Genomic DNA, 18,762 nt, shown 5'->3' with positions numbered 1-18,762 from the left:
AGGCCAATAGTATTCTACAAACCAGTACAAATATTCTCTTCTGGTTATGCATGTTTTGACAGTCATAGAACAAGAAATCCTGGGATTCAAAAGCATTATCTTTATAATGCTAATATTTTTGTAAGATCCCTATACCCAAGTAAAAAGCCAAAGCATTTCATGTTTAACACCAAATGCAACGATACACACATTGCTAATCACAATATGAAACGGCTATAAAATGAGTAAATTAGGCATTTCACACGGTTTTAGACCACAGACGCTTGCCTTCAGTAATCTCCATTTAGAAAAAAATAACATAAAATGAACCCTTATCAGTATTTCAAAATAGCAATTTATGGTAGCACAGCAGAGAATTAGAAATGATCAGTTGTAAATGGTTTTGTTCCGCTTTCTTACATGGAAAAAGCTATTGACCTAGTATACGTGTTTCATCAAGCTTGTTGTCATATCAACAGCCAGTTCATATATATATAAAATTAATGGAAAGGCTGAGAAAAGGTAGTCAGAAATTCTCTGGTAAAAGCGTAATGATGCAAACATGAACATCTAAAAGAAAATTCTAATCTATTGTCCCGTCTCGCTTTAGTGGGAAAAGAATATAAATTGTATTATGATACACAACATTTAAATTTCCAGCCTCCTAGGGTAGCCACCATTGTTGTTATATCTACCATTGTCTCCCAGATCCACCAAGAGGAATAGTGTTTGAACCAGAAATGACACTACGATTTCCATAACCACCACGGCCACGGCCACGACCACGGCCACGATATCCTCCTCCATAACCTTCCATCACAAATACATGCAAGTCATGTCCAATAAGATTTTCATCAAACAGCATATGATCTTATGCGATGCAATAAAAAAGTTGGAATAATAAGTTTAACTTTATACCTCCACTACCATTCCCTCCACCTCCGCGGGCCATGGCAGCAAGTTGACCATTAACAGGCTGCCCAGCTTCTCGAAGAATACTAATCAGTTCCCTGGCAAATCTTGCGTTTGCAGCAGTGAAGAAAGAGTAAGCTGTGCCCGTGGCCCCAGCTCTTCCAGTACGACCAATACGATGTACATAATCCTCCAAAGAACCAGGAAAATCATAATTAATGACACATTTTATATCCTTCACATCTGCAAGAAACACCAGGTCAGCAAAGTTAAGGATCTTCCTATCACATCTATATACTAGCTTGAATATCCAAGAAATTCCAACAACACTATCATACACAGATAAAACTATGGGCTCCTAAAATCATCATACATGAAGAACAAACTAGAGAATGAAACTGCCCTGATCCCCGCTTGACAGCAATAAGCATTACAGATTATAAGGGACAATTCCATAAAAATAAAAAGCTTTTACACCAAATGACATGCTTCCTATAACACAGTTCAAGAAAAGGCTTGCTAAATGTTCACGCATTGAGGGCCATTTATGGCAGAATGTGCCCACCTTACAGGGATAAGGGCCCAGTGCGACAGGAGTCAATCGGGCTGCATATGATGCCAGCTCCATGTGGACCACAGCAATGGCGGCGGCAGTGCAGTTCCCCACCACCAACAGGAATCATATCAAACCACCGCCAAGCCACAATCCATCCTTCGGAACACTGGCCCACAGCCCGCCGACTCCCCAATTGATGAAACCATAGTTTCAAACAAAATAATGGCTGTTCCCATAGAATCTGTTGCTTGTGATGCCAATTTATACCTCAAATGACAGCTCCTGGAGCTCGAGAAAGAAGATTGGCATCTAAAGCTATGTCAAATACTAGCCATTCGAGAACAGATACAAGGAAAGAGGCATAACCTCCAAAATTGACACAGGCATGGTATGTTCATGTAGGAGAAAAAAGACTTGATACTAAATAGTGGCTAAAATTAGTTCTTCCTACCCAAACCACGTGCAGCCACATCAGTAGCAGTCATAATAGGACTTTTCCCAGCTTTAAACTCTGCTAAGACCCAGTCTCTTTCAGCCTGACTTTTATCACCATGGATGGACAATGCTGGCCAGCCATCCATGCGAAGCTGTTTAGTAACCTGATCACATCCCTTCTTGGTTTCCATAAAAATCAGAATCCGGCTTCCATCCATTATCTCCTCAAGAAGCTTGATCAATCTGTTGTAACATGTGTCATTTAATCATTATTAACGAAGCATTTAAAATCACAAGAGTAAACCCTCAGTAAATCGTAAGTTGGAAACAAAGCATACCTTGGATATTTCTCATACTCAGAAACAACCTCCACAATCTGGCCTATTGAATGATTAGCCTTCAAATCTGGTGAACCGATGATTACCTACATGAAAGTGTGCCACAGATGTATATATAAATCACCTAATGAAACGTCACATAGCTAGGAAATATAGCTCAGATCACTAATTCCTATAGACACATTGAGCTTCATCCCTGAAAATGACAAATATGAAATGAAAATAACACTTAATAAGAATCATGCAAGAATCACCTTGTATGGATTATGTAAAAATTGCCTTGCTAGTTGTTCGACTTCCCTTGGCCAAGTAGCGCTCCACAGCAGTGTCTGCCTATCTGGACGGATCTGCAAAAATTTTCAAGCCAAGATGTTTCTCAGGATTACATGTTTCAATGTATAAAGTCCATAGTAGCAAAAAATCGTTTACGAAAAATGTGCAAACCAAAAGCATATGATTTTTTTTTTTGAAAAAATCAGATTTAAAAAAAAAACATAAAAAATGTAAAAAAAAAAAAAAAAACTTAAAAAGCATTTCTATAGCATAGAGATATAAAGAACAAATAAAATATAGTTTACTCATGAATTGTAGAAAATTATTTTTTGTTGTTTATATTCATATTGCTGATTACATTTGACGTTTTAAGAGGGCACTCACCAAATACACCGAATAGTTGTCTTTAAGTCTGAGAACAAATATTAAAGAATTTTATTGTGATTGAGGCAAGGAGTTTTGTAGGGTTAATTCGATATTTTAGAAAGCTTATCAGATCAGTTTTGTAGGGTTAATTCAATATTTTAGAAAGCTTAACGAATCATATTCCACAATTGCAATGCTTTATATCATAGCAACAAAAATTGTTTGGGGAAAAAATCGGCAAACCAAAAGTATAAGATTATTTGAAAAAATAAGTTAAAACTTCAATTTTAAAAAATCGAAAAATATTGTAGAAAAATAGACACTATTTTTTTTAGAACTTAAGGGCAGCATTTCCATAGCATAGAGATATAGAGAGTGAATAAAATAGAGTTTATTCATATTGCTGATTACAACAAGTCACCAAATATACCAATAGTTGTCTAATAGTTGTCTAAGTCTGAGATCAAAGATTAGTAAGTCTAAGAAGTAGCTGAGATCAAAATTTATGAGACAGAGATCCAGCTATTGTTAGGAATTTAGTAAAAGTGGAAGCTATCTTGAAGTGATCCAAGACTTTCATTGTGATTAAGGAAAAGGAGTTTTCTAGGGGTAGTTCAATATTTGAGAAGGCTTATCAAATCATATTCCACAGTTGCAATGCTTTATATTTCCTGATGGCAATTGGTAAGCCTTTTACATGGGGTAGAATTCAACAAAAGACATTTGTTTAGCTGAAGTAAAAGATTAGCAAGCCACTGGTTTTGGCAATACCTAGATTGCAACTACTATTTTAGGTAAAGACAAATTTTAATGATCGTGTGCTAGAGACGCTTTTATTACAACTATGTAAGCTTGTTTGCTGTCATTCAGATTTATTTAGTGGAGCACTTTGGATATATTGCTCACATAATGAATTGTATGTCTTTGTTTGAGCAAAAATTAACTATATCAATAATAAATTAAAAATCATATATCTATATATATTATGTCTTTGGATGTTTAGTGTTGTGGTAGAAACAAAACATTGGTGAGGCAGCCCCCAAGGTTCAAACCCCTGCTGGGCCATTGAGTTCGTGGGCTCTATCTTTTTTGGTTCGTTGAGCTAGTGGGTTGAACAAGTGAAGCGTGGGTTTGAATAAGTGAAGCATGGGGAATGATGACCCCCCCAAAAATAGACAAAATAACAAACTTTTTCAACATTGATTCCACATTGACTTTGATTTCGTCTTGGATCAACCTTATTTCTAAACAATTCAGTAATTTCATGAGTTTCTCTAGGGTTTTGCAAGTTTTTATAATGATTTTTTTCAAAAAAAAAATTGCCATTTTTTGAAAATTTCAACATCATTTTAATGTGATTTAAATGCAAAAAATTATCGAAAATTGGGTCAACAATTGATCAATAATTTTTCATTAATCGAAATTTTTTGGGAGAATAAATCGACTGGCTCCAGGATTAATCATATATAATCACCATTTTTTTTTTGCAGACTATTGCTTCTATGGTATAAACAGCATAAAGGTATACATAAACTTATTTTTAAAACATATAAAACACTACAACAAACTAGGTATCAACACCAGAATCGAAGTACTATTTGAAGTCTAAAGAATCAGAATTAAGCTATTCAAGTTCAAGTAAATTAAAAACTACAGGCTACGGGATGCATAAAACAAAGACAGCTTTGGAATTACAAACTGACATGGTATTGGTATGCCTCATCTAGCAAGCCATCTAAAGAGAAGGCCTGATCAGATGATATTCAAAGTACCTTGACAATTAAATTGAGCAAACGCATCGTTGACAATGTCTAAAGGTAATACGATAAAACTTTCTCATTAAAATTAATAGTTTTCAAGTAATGGATTGTTGATCCACTGGCAATGGAATATATTAAAAGTATGACAAAGGTACAATTTCAGAGAACATTCAAGCACGACATGCATAGCCCGCACCCAGTAATATGTTAAAGGCAGCCCATACAACAACCACATACAACAACCAAAGATTTAGGAAGCAAAAAGAAAATAGTCTAAAATTGAAAAGTAAATTGAGACAGCAAAGGCTGTTGTTTGTAATTAGGGTGGCGGATTTCAATTGCCTTGGGCAACATTGGAATCCGCCTAAGGGGGCCAGCCCCTTCTCCAATGCATAAGGGTTGGGCCCTATACCTCACGCCATCTCCACGCTACATTAAAGCCAAACACGCCATCATGATAGGGCCAACCCTATCCCAAACATTTCGCATTAAACAAATTAAATGAATTAATTTATTTGGCAAGCCGACATGTTAAAGGGGTTTGCTCCACATATAAATAAGCATAAAACCCACATCACAACTCACCCATTCAGTTTTCATTTCATGCGAAATACATATGACTGGATAATGCGAACTTCAGGGAGAAAGACTACATCTGGACCTACAGCAATTACCTCTGCTACATCAGCAATTTAGATCTGCTAGTTGAGGTGTGCAATCCATCATTAGAAGTCAGCGAACTTGGTGAACTTGGTGAAGATAGAGCGAATTCCTTGAAGGTCTGCAATCTGGGTTAAAGGAGCAGCAAAACAGCAGCAACCAACACACATGTGACAGCAAACTAATCTGTCATTCTTTCGGTGACAGCAACATCTGCCCCTACAAGTTCTTGAGATAAGTGTTGTAACGATTACATAACCATAATCCATAATCAGATCTGTGGATCTTTTTTGGCTGGGTTTTTCCTCCTAAGAGGTTTTCCTAGGGTAATTCTCAGGGTAACTGTGTCTTGTCTTTATTTCATTCTCTTTCTTTACTATGCTTAAATCTGAAAACTATAAATCTCTAATCTAATTAATCTAATCAGTAAACAAATTCTGATTTTCTGAGTTTTAGTTAATCTGAAAGTGTTGAAATCAACAAAGGCCAACCGTGTGCACTAAAGCGGTGAAGTTTGAAACTTTCTCCGGTGCAAACAAATTTAAATTTTCAGATACGATATATACTCTAGGGAGCTAACACAGCATTGCTCATGCAACACTAGTTTCAGAGACAAATCCCAAAACAAACGCACTGCGGAATTACAAGATTTCCATCAGCAGATGTTAGTTTTGCTCTATGTTGCCAGTTCGCTGGGGCATATAAAAACATTGTGGTCCACTTCCAACCGGATCCGTAGTTCGGTTCGGTTCGGTACGTCAACGGATTCCACCAGGGAGCCAACAGAACACTGCGTTTGTCCTGGGCAAACACAGGTTAACCTGTATAAGATCAGGCAAAACCAAAACGAACCCACCTGTTTTTTGACAGATATTTTTTATATTTTTCTTTAATAATTTCTCACCTTTAACATTGAGACATTATAACGACTTCCTAACTTTGAAACATCGTAAAATACAAACAAGAATAAATACAAACACCACTCTATTTGCTCAACATTCATTCTTGTTTATCATTGTGCAAAGATTGATTATTAAATATTTCGAAACGGTTGCATTGCTATTCTTATATATGTGCAAAAATCTATTAGCGTTCAAGATGATCATAGAAGCTTTTTGAAAAAAAATAAGTTATTTCTTTTTCCTGCATTTTTGTTTTACAAACAAGTTGTCTTATTTTATTTTCCTTCATTTTCCTAGAAATTTATCACTATGCTTAAAATATGAATTAGTTTTAAATGTATAGTTTGTAAAATTTATTGCAATACTAAAAATCAGCTTCCGATCGATGTCAATGCAATGTCCCCGTAGATTGTGAAGAGGGGGTGAAGCATGGCTAATTTATTGTTAACACCCTCACTACAACAATCGAGAAAGTGAGACCTTATAATATTGTTCAAGTCATAACAAACAAAACATTGTAAAACTATCTCTTCGATGGTTGAAGAGCATTCTTCACATATCTTTTAAACATCTTATGTTCTCCATTCCCTCAACCATGTGTTACAAAAGATTGACAACAAAATTGATCGTATCAAAAAAAAAAAATATGTAGAGATTGAAAGCTGCAAATATCGAAGCTGCAAATATCGCGAGACATATTTAGATCATCTTCTCAATTGGAGCTCCTACAGCTATGTGGTGAAATGTAATATTTTATGTTTCAATTTCATTTTGATTATTTGGATTAGAAGGTTCGAGAGGCACTACTTCGCATCATGATTAGCCAAACTTGGTCCATCATATAGAAACAAGTCAAACAATAAGAGAGCAGTGGACCATATAAAAACAAGTCAAACATTAAGAGAGCAGTGGTCCATATAGAAACAAGTGGAACATTAAGAGAGCAACAAAGAAAGAAGCAAATAAATCTAAATGACTCTTGGTGGAATCATTTAAAAGTTAAACATCTCCTCAAACATTAAAAGAGCAACATGTTGATTGTAACTAGGTAGAATGCGGATTCCAATTGCCTTAAGGTAACATTGGAATCCACCAAGGGCTGGGCCCTTTCTCTCCCTTCTCACACGCCACACTAAAGGGGAAACATGTTCCCTCTAATAGGGCCAACCTTATAACTAAAAGACACACGCCACTCAAAAGGGAAACGTGTTCCCTCTAATAGGGCCGACCCTATAAACAAAAGTAATAAAATAAATAAAAGAATCTGCACCAAGCCGACCTCAAATAGGTCCTCGTGCCTCATATAAATAAACAACTACTTGATCTCATTCAAACATTATATCATTCTACAATCATGCGAATTAGCTCTCAAGTTGAAGCGAAAATTAGTCAGTTATCTGCTGTGCTTGAATGCGAATTACATCTGCTGTCAAGGTGTAAACTTTAAGTGTTATTATCTTCAGTGAAAGGTGCGAACTGCTGTCAAGGATCAGGCATCCAAAAGTGCAGACCAAGTCACTGGTTGGTGAAGTCAAAAGTGCAGATCTGAGGTGCAGACCTGATACTGATCAGTCAACTACATCAGCCGTAAGTGTGGCCATTTCAGACCTTTTAAAGAGATAAGTGCTGTAATCAGAATATTGTGTATAATTCATAATCAGATCTGAAGATCTCTTCTTGCTGAGCTTTTCCTCCTAAGAGGTTTTCCCAGGGTAATGCTGTCTTGTCTCTTTTTGTTTGCTTTCGTCATTTACTAAATTGAAATCCATAATTAAAATAATCTAATTCTAGTTACTAAATCTATTTTCTGAGTTTTTCTGTTAATATGAAAGTAAAACTAACACAGCAAAGAAACAAGCAAATGATCCGTTAATTTCATGAGCATGTTTTGAGTATGATTTCTTATACCAATATGGACAAACCTTACCTGGAAGAGATATATGATAGCATCAACTTATCAAGAATGTTAATCTGAAAGTAAAACTAACACAACAAAGAAACAAGCAAATGATCCGTTAATTTCATGAGCATGTTTTGAGTATGATTTGTTATACCAATATGGACAAACCTTACCTGGAAGAGATATATGATAGCATCAACTTATTAAGAAAATTAAAACCATCATTAATAAGGAAGGATGATAGAAAATAAAGACTATCATTAATAAGGAAGAGCAAAATCCTGAAAAAACTTTCTTCGAACAAAAGAAGAATGCATTGTCAGCCCTACTAAATCTTATTACATACGCAATGAGTCCAAAATGAGGAGAAGTATTGAAATTCTTTTTTGTGCCAATGAGGATTGTCTCATATAGAGATTTTGAATTTGCAGAAAGGTACAAACCAAAATTTCATTAATCTTCCTTAAATTTTGATCTACAAGATGGAGTCATGAGTGGATTTAATGTTTTTTATATTCCACTAACCAAAGTTTTAAAACTCTTAATACTTTTTAAGATCAGTTGTACTTATTATTATATACTCCATTAACCAAAGTAATTTAATTCTTCGTACTTTTTACATAAAGTTCATGAAAGATGCTCACAATTAATGGTACTTCCATGGCCAACAATTCCAACACCTACAACCCCATACAATCAAAGTATGTTCATATGGTACAATTCCATGGCCACCAATTACAACACCTACAATCCCATACAGTCAGGATATGTTCATATGGTACAACGCCTACAACCCCAACAATTCTCCTCCTTGAAAATATGTCAATATGGTACAACAATTTCAAGTGGTCAAGGTTATATATGGATTTGCAAGGGGTGTGGTGTTAGGTATTCAAGCTCATACAATCGGATGAAAGCCCATTTGTGCCACAACCGTAGATTCGGCATCAAAGCTTGCCCAAGAAAAAAATCATGTATAGATTCTATAATAGTGAACCATAACATGACCACTTATATATGGATTTGCATTCAACTCATACAATCAGATGAAAGCACATTTGTGCCATGCCACATCCCTAGATTAGGCATCAAAGCTTACCCAAGAAAAAAAACACGTATAGATTATATAAGAGTGAACCATAACATGCATATATAAGAGTGAACCATAACATGCATTAATACACAGAAAAAAAAGAGCAAATCAAGCAACAAACTACAAATTAAATCACCCTTCATTCATTTTTTTTTTAATTTTTTTTTTCGCCATGTTTTAAGAAAAACCTAAAAAATTTACACATAAGAGGTAAAAGGAACCATTTGGTATTTCAAAACGAATCTCAAGAAATAGCTAGATGTATAAGCTTCCAATGTTCACTCACAATATTGGCAACAAATAGTGAAAAGAAATCAAGAGGTTGAAGGACCTGAGTTTTGGGAAAGTTTGCAGTACCTTATTGGAAAAAGAGAAGTTTGTAGAGTAGTCGCTGAAGCCCATAAGGGGATTCATGACCAAGAGGATGTTTATCATTTCCTTATGGGCTTCATGACCACAAGGATGTTTATCATTTCCAATAAATGGAATGATGTAAGAAATTGGTCATCGATCAATATTTTTGCAACATCCTCTAAAGAGGCAATATTTTTTAAAGCAATGGATTGTAAAGGGGAGGTGAAAGATGTTCCATTTGTTGCTAGCATTCTCATGATCATGATTTAGGAAGTGGGGCCTCGAAACATTGTTCAAGTCATAATAAACAATGTCAAAAAAGATAAAGCAATTGGTTTTTTAAGCCATGTTCACAAATCTTTTGAACACCTTAGGTTGTCCACTCCCAAAACCTTAAGCTACAAAAGAATTGGCACCAAAATTGTTTGGATCAAATAGGTGTCAAATATTGTAATGTAGTTGATTTATTGGTTGAAAAGCATTGTCCACTCATCTTTTGGACGTCTTGTATTGTCCACTTCCTCAACCTTATGCTACAAAGGAATTAAATCAAATAGGTTATATTGAAGTCAAAGAGATCCAAATGTTCGTAACCAAACCTCATATGCCGTATGTTTCTCAAAATTGGATCAACTGAAGGCAAGTGGAACAATTAAAAAATTGATAAATAATAATTTTCAAAAAAAAAAGAACAATTATATTTTATTTTTATTTTTTGTAAATTTTTTTAGAATTGTTTTGCCTCCAACACAACTGTATCTTAAGATTTGTGAAAGTTGGAGAGGCACTCACTAAAATGGTCATCAATTAAAATTGATCCATGTGAGGCAATCTAACATTGTAAGGGCAGCAAAAGAATTGAATCAAATAGGTTATATTCACGTCAGAGAGTTCCAAATGTTCGTCACCAACCCTCATATGTCATAAGTTTCTCAAAATCGGATCAACTAAAGGTAAGTGGAACAACAAAAAATTGATAAATAATAATTTTCACAATTAAAAAAATTATTATATTTTAGTATTATTTTTAGTGCTTTTTAAGACTTGTTTTGCCTCCAACACAACTATCTTTAAGATTTGTAAAAGTTGGAGAGGCGTTCACTAAAATGGTCATCAGTCAAAATCGATCCATGTGAGGCAATCTAACACTGTAAGGGCGACAAATATTAAGTGGGTGATCCTAAATAACATTTGGTGGAATCATGTTGAATATCTCCTAAATTTCACCAAGGCTATATGAAGCATGATCTATTATACTGACATGGATAGGCCTTGTTTGGGCAATGCATAGTTACAATTGCATTGAACTAATGATTGAAAAGGCAAAATCCTAAAAAACCTTTCCTTAAATAAGTACACAAAATTATTGAAGAGCAATAGAACAAAATGACCACCCCACTGCATCTTGTTTTTTCCCAAATATTATAGCATTGAGATCCTCTCTATGTTGACAAGGATTGCTACATATAAATATATTGAAGTTAACCAAGCGTACAAGTCAACACTTCGTACTCTTAATTGATTTTTACATGAAAGATGAAATTAAGATTGAATTAATTGATTTTGTATGCTCCAATGACTAGTATTGATGCTCTTCGTAACAAGTTTAAAGTTGATGCTCACAATTGGTGGCACTTCCATGATCAATCATTCACACAGACAACCACTTGCCTCTTGCAATCATAATTTAGTGCAAGTTTTATAAAATAGATCTTTTAAGTTATATTAAAAATTAAAATTCTATCTCAAAAATTTCATTTATAATTTAAATTTTAAAATTTTATCTCTTAACTCTAATTTTGTCTTAATAGGTTGCCAGTTCATCTTCATCTAAGAGGAATTGAAGCATATACTCCTCTATCCATTTATAAAGCGTAATCAACATTCAAAAAGACAAAAGACTTAATGTATGTGCATTCCAATTTACATCTCTTTTCATACAAACAAAGGAGCTAAAAGAAAGGGTACACAACACCTTGCTACACTTGATGTTTAAGACAAGTTAGTTAGCTAGCATGAAAGTGCTAGTGCCAATGCTAATGTAATTTAGCAGTACCTAAATCATCTCATATGGATTTTGATAATGATATTTTTGAAAATCTATATGACATTGATGTTTGATCAGTGATGACTGATTGTTGAAAATTTTGACATTATTTTAAGTTTAATGTTCATGACATTCAAGTTTGACAAATTGACATTGTAATATTTTTAATTTTTATGAGATGATACTGCTGCAAATACTTTTGTATGGACAAACTCAAAACGAACCCATTTGATTGAAACCATGAGCTGAACCCCCAACCTGAACCAGTACCAAGACCAGTAACTTTTATATACAATTTTTTTTATTTTATACAGATATATGTTTTTTAAAACATTTTTTATAGATATATGTTTTTTAAAACATTTTTTATACAGGCAAAACTCAAAACGAACTCAATCCCAAAAAAACAGTTCCACAAACCAAATTTTACAATCAAAACCAAAACTATAAACATAACACTTTTGCTTCAGATACCAAGCACTAAATTGACAGATTGGAAAGGTCTGTTTATGTTTATTTTAGCCTAATCATATAGGTAACTAGAAAATTTCAACTGAATTGTCCCTGGCATTAACCAAATAATTCATTTCAAAATCATCATCATCATGTTCTAAAAGCCCTTAGCATAAACAGGATATAAACATAACAATTTTGCTTCTTCAGTTCCCAAGCACTAAATTGACAGGTTGGAAAGGTTTATTTATATTTATTTTAGCCTAATCATATAAGCAACTAGAAAATTTCAACTGAATTTAAGTCCCTAGCATTAACCAAATAATTCATTTCAGAATCATCATCATTATTTTCTAGAAGCCCTTAACAGAAACAGGATTAATACTCGAGATAATTTACATACTTGAGATACAATTTTTCTTATCTGCGGTTCAAAACCCATGTCTAGCATGCGATCAGCTTCATCTAATACAAGATATGTCACCCTCCGCAGGTTTGTGTGCCGTGCTTCCAACATATCAATAAGTCGGCCAGGTGTGGCAATTACAATCTCAACCCCTAAACACACATTACCAACCGGAATGAAATACCAAAAAAAAAAAAAAACTCAACTTTAATCATCGTTGTTGAGGGACGGTGGAAAACACACCTCTTTGAAGATCACGTATTTGAGGACCTTTTGGAGCCCCTCCGTATACGCACGTGCTTTTGATCTTTGAGGATGTTCCAAATTTGATAGCTTCTTGCTGGATCTGAACAGCAAGTTCCCGAGTAGGTGCTAACACCAAGACAATCGGACCATCACCGGGAGCTGCCTCATAAAAGACAAGATTTCCATGTTATTCAAATCAAGAAACTCCATACACAAAAAAACAGGGGTGAACCATAGAAGAATTAGTCATACAAAAAAACAAAAACCGTGTACACCAAATTCAAAACAAGATTTCACCTAAATAGGGCTGCGCATTGACATGAACTATTCCTGGCAAAAGATAGGCAAGTGTTTTGCCAGAACCAGTTTCAGCTATACCAACCAAATCTCTACCCTTCAGAGCCATCGGCCATCCCTGAGATTGTATAGCAGTTGGCTCGTTGAATCCCGCCCTCTCAATCTCTTTGAGAACATACTCTGAAAACAAACAAAATCATTTCCCAGATTAGAAACACCACATTTTCCAAGTATAACATTGTATTAAACAGAAACTAATGAATTCAAGAGCACAGAAAAACAAAGTGCCAATAAAAATAAATAAGTACAAAAATAAGAAAGTACAAAAACATTACTGCATGATTAATATCATCTAAAAAAATGCCAAAGTGTGGAAGACTACACTTATTTACTTAACATTAAACAACTACTCTAGCGCCGATGTAAACAAAATACATACAAATACAACATTATCATGTAATCCTTCTAAAGTTCTCCAAAGAAGTTTGTAAGCTAGCTAAAAAGGCTAAACTAATGTAGCAAGAGAAGATTCATTGAAGTGACTCCCATATTAGAGAAAAAGTAAGTACCTGGAAAGCTTGCTTCTTGAAAATACATAAGGGGCTTAGGAATTTCACGGCCTTCCACAGTTATATCGCGTCTTCTGCGATAGGCACTTACTTCTTGATCTGTTAGTGCTGCTACAGACGGCCGTTCTACATAGAAATTTTTCTCAAAAGGAATCAAGTTATCAAAATCTTCTTTTGGGAGATTAACAGAATCTAACTCCCCCCTCGACCTTTCAGAATCTCTACTTCCCCTACCACCTCGTCCCCCAGAAAACCCCCTGCCACCACCACGGCCCCCCTCATAGCCTCGACCTCCGGAACTAAAACCATTATATGCACCTCTTCCACCCCCTCCTCTTCCACCTCCATAACCTGCCTCGCCACCCCCATAACCTCCACGTCCAAAACCACCGCTCCTTCCACCACTGGCACTACCTCCACCAAAGCCACCCATAAAATCACTGCAATAAACAAGTAAATCAATTAGTAGCATGTTTAATATGTAAATTCAAGACTTGCGAACATCTTCCCTGCACATCATATCATACATCTCACCAGACATCCTTGCAAACAATTCTGGGCATAAAGTACAAACATTTTCAAAACGAGTCTTATCAGTACATGTGTAACATTGTACTTGGAAGTAATCATAGCATTATTGCAACATCCAGTACGCATTGAAGAGAAAGAATGTATTATCAAGCAACCGTAACGCCACAAATAATAGTAAAAAAAATTATTTTAGTTCCTCTCAGTTAATGCAAGACAAAGTTTTAAAACTCGGACTCGACACGGACTCAGCAATCCAAAAATTTGGACTCGGACTCAGACTCAGACTTGCGAAAGACTCGGCAAAAAAAAAAACCGTAGTTCTACAAAAAAAACATAAAGAAATTAATGCATTTAGAGAACATAAGAGCCATAATTGAAACATTACACATGTCATATGATCTACAAACATGCAATATTTGAAATGTCATCATTCATACTCATAGTTTCAACTCTAAAATGTATAATAGCAACATAAGTTTATAAATGTTTACAAAATTACATATAATGATATGTCCAACTCCAAATGTGAAAAACAATAATGAACAAACTAAAGAGAAGGCTACATCTTCCTCTTTGTATTTCTCCTAATATATCTCAATTTTCAGGCCTTGAGCTGTAAGTGGTAGCTAGAACAAACCTGTCATAACCAAAGCAAGAATGTCAAATGAGGGCAAAAAAATAAAAAAAGCTCACTTTTAAAGCTTGCATGACGTTTTTACTGGATCTCGTGAGTCCATCTGAAAAACTCGCGAGTCCGTGCAAAAGACTCACACGAGTCCTTGCAGAAGACTCGCGAGTCTTTCAGATGGACTCGCTAGGACTCGCCTCGTGAGTCCATGGCGAGTCGACTCATGACTCCCATGGACTCGCGAGTCCGTGGTGAGTCCACGAATCTTAAAACACTGATGCAAGAATCGCATTCATTGATTCTAACTCAGCTGCCAGCAGTTGTATAAAACCACAAATCAACAATACCACACAACATGATGTTCTTGTGCCCGTCCAAGAGGAATGAAAAACAAAAATGGTGCAAATAGAAAAACAAAACCCTTACAGACAGAGACAATGCACTATTGCCATTGACAAAGCTCTGATTTCTTTTTAAAATGGTATAAAAGCATGTCAAGACATTAACATGGGCTTAGCAAGAGAAAGACCTTCGACTTTGTTTAAAAGCTGGGGTCTTAAAATCCACCTCAGATATAAACCAGATATGACGCATGATACATGCCTGAACAAGATGACATCAAGCAGTAAAAGCATTGGGACTTTTGAAAAGGGGCCCTAAATTAGACGTTCATATTAGCAAAGTAGACACCTCTAATACTCGTCACCAGTCTCATTCTTCTTTACTACTCATCACCAATTTCATTGTTCAGAAGCTACACGCCTTAAATAAATCCACCACAAGTATTGAATGCGATATATGGCACATTCGTAAAAAGATAAGCTCAAATAATAAAAGCATTGGTGTTCTCAAAGAAGAGAAACCCGAAACCCTAGATTAGACATGCATCTTAACACAGGGAGACCTTTAACAATCATCACCAACTTCTTTGTTTAGAAGCTGCAGACCTTAAATAAAACCACAAATGGGACGAACCAAATGTACACGAATAAGATGAGGTCGGCTGGTAAAGATATTGGTACTTAACCTCCAAACTGTCTAAAACAGAGCAATCATCCTGCTGGCATAGCACCTCTACAACAGACTAGGTAGGGTTCATGAACCAGGTGAAGTTCAATAAGAAATAACCCTGGATAGTGGCATTTTAAACCATACTCTCCACCATCAAGAAGGGTTAACCAAATCAAAACATTGTAAAGAACCTAACATAAATCCAAAGGTTACGAAAAGAAGCCACAAATTCATTCGTTTCCGACCCAATAAAACTGACATCTTTCACATATTACATACTGGAAGTCCTAACAATATTTCATCATCTAAACTTTCAATCATTGAAAAGAAGAAAAGAAAAACGTGGGTTTGATCTGGTTTACCTCTTACGCTCGCGGTAAGAATTGGGGTCACCATATCTGTTGTCGAAGCGGTTCATCCTCGCCGATCTCTGTATCGATCGCTACTCTTCCTATTCAGAGATTCGCAAAAGAGTTCTATACTTTCGAAATCTGATGATTACAATAGAAGGATTGTATGTGAATACAGGTTATAACATACCCTAAGTGTCTCGAGGGTTTATAACAGCTGAGGCACTTGTCGCCCTCCAAAAACAGGAACGAAACCCTCTCCAACTGTTATATTTATTCCCTGGGTAAGCAAGGGGAAAGGAAGAGAGATGAGAAACTGTATTTAACCTTCAAATCTTTCTTTCCTTCTTCCCTCAGCCTTCTCTTCGATTAAAAAACTTAAAAGAAATATCTGTGGTTGATGTTCTACGGTTGGCCTGCACCGACTGATACTTGGACTTAAAGGTGACCGGGCTTGTAAGGGGAGGGGCATGCTTACTAGTTGAGCCGTCCCCATAAGGGGTTTTTTTTTTTTTTGTCCCTCTTTTCTTTTTTAGGTTGGGGAAAGGAAAGAGGGGAAGGTGGTTAATCTCTCATTCAATTCTTAATAGGGACTTTTGTCTTTGCATTATTTATTTATTTATAAAATTAATTTATAATTTTAAAAAATATAAAACATATGAAAAAATATCTAATGAGTTTATTTGAGAATTTTCAAAATCTTTATAACAAAAAAGTATGTATATAGTTGTGTTTATTTGAAAATTATATAAAATAGAATATATATCTAGTTGCGATTATCTCTATGAATAGACTTTATGTTTCTATGTTGGCATATATCATTCATTCACAACTATTTATTAACTCGTTACTTTGCCACCAAAAATTTACAAGTATTAACTATGTGTTAACTCTGCATTATAAAGCTTAGCGATTGAATGTAACAAAACCTAGAGTTTAGCAATTGAATCTAATAAAATCTTGATTTCAAATGAAAAATTTAGATTTTCTATTCTTATGATAGTGAATTTACATATCATTCATTTACAACTATTCATTAACAACTATCACCATTGAGAGAGACTATAATTTTGTGTTGCCACATATCATTCATTTAAAACTATTTATTAGCTTGTTACTTTACAACCAAAAACTTACAAGTGTTAATTATTTGTTAACTCTCCATTATAGAGCCTATCCATTGAATGTAACAAAACCTATAGTTTAGCAATTGAATCTAATAAAATCTTGCTTTGGATGAAAAATAAAATTTAGATTTTCTATTCTTATGATGATGCACTTATCTAGTTAGAACTATCTCCATGGAGAGACTATGTACTTCTATGTTGCCACATATCATTCATTTACAACTACTTATTAATTTGTTATTTTGCTACCAAACAATTTACAAGTATTGACTATTTGTTAACTCTCCATTATAAAGTTTAGCAATTGAATTGCAAGAATCTGACGCTCGAGAGCTATTGATAGGATCCTATAGAAATGCAAGAGGAACCTACAGAAATGCAAAAACCTACAAAAACATAGGAAGTACGTACAGAAATACAAGATGAACCTACAAAAACTCAATAAGATACAACAAATATGCAACAAAATACTACATATATGCAACAAGACAAAGATCAACAAAATGACAAAATGCACAATTGCTAGAGGAAAAAACACAACACCAAGTGACCAAAATGCAAGAAGAGGCAACAAATACGCAGAAATAGCAATAGATGTGCCAAAACCTGATCGAATGCACCAAACTCTACTCAATCACTTTAAATAATTGAACAGCTATAGCATACTATAAAAGAAGGATCTCTTAAGTTCTCCAAACCGTAAGCCATAGTTTGGAAGATGCCTAGATGCTCAAAGGTTTTGCCAAGGTGCCAACCTAAAAGGACAAGTTTGTTTTCCAACCTGATATGTAGTTGAACCAGTGTGAGAAGGACTAAATTGGACCAAGACAAATGTAGATCTCAGGTTGATTGTCAACAAGTTGGAGGTTTGAAGGTTTGTTTGAATTGAACTTTTCTATCACACAAATACATAGGAAGATCTCTCAAAAACGCAATAGGATGTCTCAAAAATGAAGGGGAAATTGATGAATAATGATGAGCAACTAAGGTTCTAACCGGTATTGAGAGGGGGCTGAATCAGTACACACAAAAACTCCAGAACAATTTAACTTATTAAAACTCAGCTGACCGGTTGTCTTCACCATTGAACTTAACCATAGCTATACCGATTAAGCACAGATACTTTGGACAGCTAAACCGGTTAAACAAAAGAACTTAAGACCTCATTCAGCAAACCTCAAGTCTTGATGACTACTTCACCAATACAATCATGCATGAGTTGTATCATCAATACCACAATCGTTTAACATTGCATGCATATCTAACTTGATCAGAAACACACAATCATCACATGAAAAACTCACAACCCATAACACAAAGATTTTTCACGTGGAAACCCAAATGGGAAAAACCACAGTGGGGATGAATACCCACAAGCTTGTTTTGAACTCTTTTGAAGTTCGCTCTGTTAGGAGCATAGTCCGGTTAAAGACTTTACAATAAGGTTTTATTAGGAACCGATCCTGTTAGGGATCGCCCGGTTAAGGGATGGCTATAAACCATGTTAAAGGTTACCTCGCTAGAGTATTTAAAGAACTCAATGAACTTGAGTCACCTGGTTAGAGGATT

At 35.2% G+C, this 18,762-nt stretch overlaps 1 protein-coding gene across 1 annotated transcript; it reads right to left on the bottom strand.

Moving 5' to 3' along the window:
* Positions 1-294: 294 nt before the first annotated feature.
* LOC131041480 (DEAD-box ATP-dependent RNA helicase 20) lies at positions 295-16,539 on the bottom strand. Its single transcript, XM_057974596.2, has 10 exons — positions 16,079-16,539; positions 13,547-13,986; positions 12,978-13,157; positions 12,678-12,839; positions 12,432-12,586; positions 2,475-2,567; positions 2,221-2,306; positions 1,899-2,125; positions 898-1,134; positions 295-789 (listed from the first exon to the last, which is right to left on the bottom strand). Exons 1-10 carry the CDS (start codon positions 16,132-16,134, stop codon positions 671-673), a joined length of 1,755 nt encoding a protein of 584 aa, XP_057830579.1. The 5' UTR covers positions 16,135-16,539; the 3' UTR covers positions 295-670.
* Positions 16,540-18,762: the final 2,223 nt, after the last annotated feature.

Source organism: Cryptomeria japonica, chromosome 7 (genome assembly GCF_030272615.1).
Source record: "Cryptomeria japonica chromosome 7, Sugi_1.0, whole genome shotgun sequence".
Taxonomy (NCBI): Eukaryota; Viridiplantae; Streptophyta; class Pinopsida; order Cupressales; family Cupressaceae; genus Cryptomeria; species Cryptomeria japonica.
The sequence above is the reverse complement of the archived record's forward strand: the minus strand, read 5'-3'. Positions and strand labels throughout refer to the sequence as shown.

Coding starts and splice junctions, on each gene's coding strand:
- LOC131041480 (XM_057974596.2), bottom strand. CDS start 16,134: ATGAACCGCTTCGACAACAGATATGGTGACCCCAATTCTTACCGCGAG. Junction 2,568..12,431: donor TAAGAAAAATTGTATCTCAA/GTATGTAAATTA, acceptor AAATTTTTGCAG/ATCCGTCCAGATAGGCAGAC. Junction 2,307..2,474: donor TTTTACATAATCCATACAAG/GTGATTCTTGCA, acceptor ACTTTCATGTAG/GTAATCATCGGTTCACCAGA.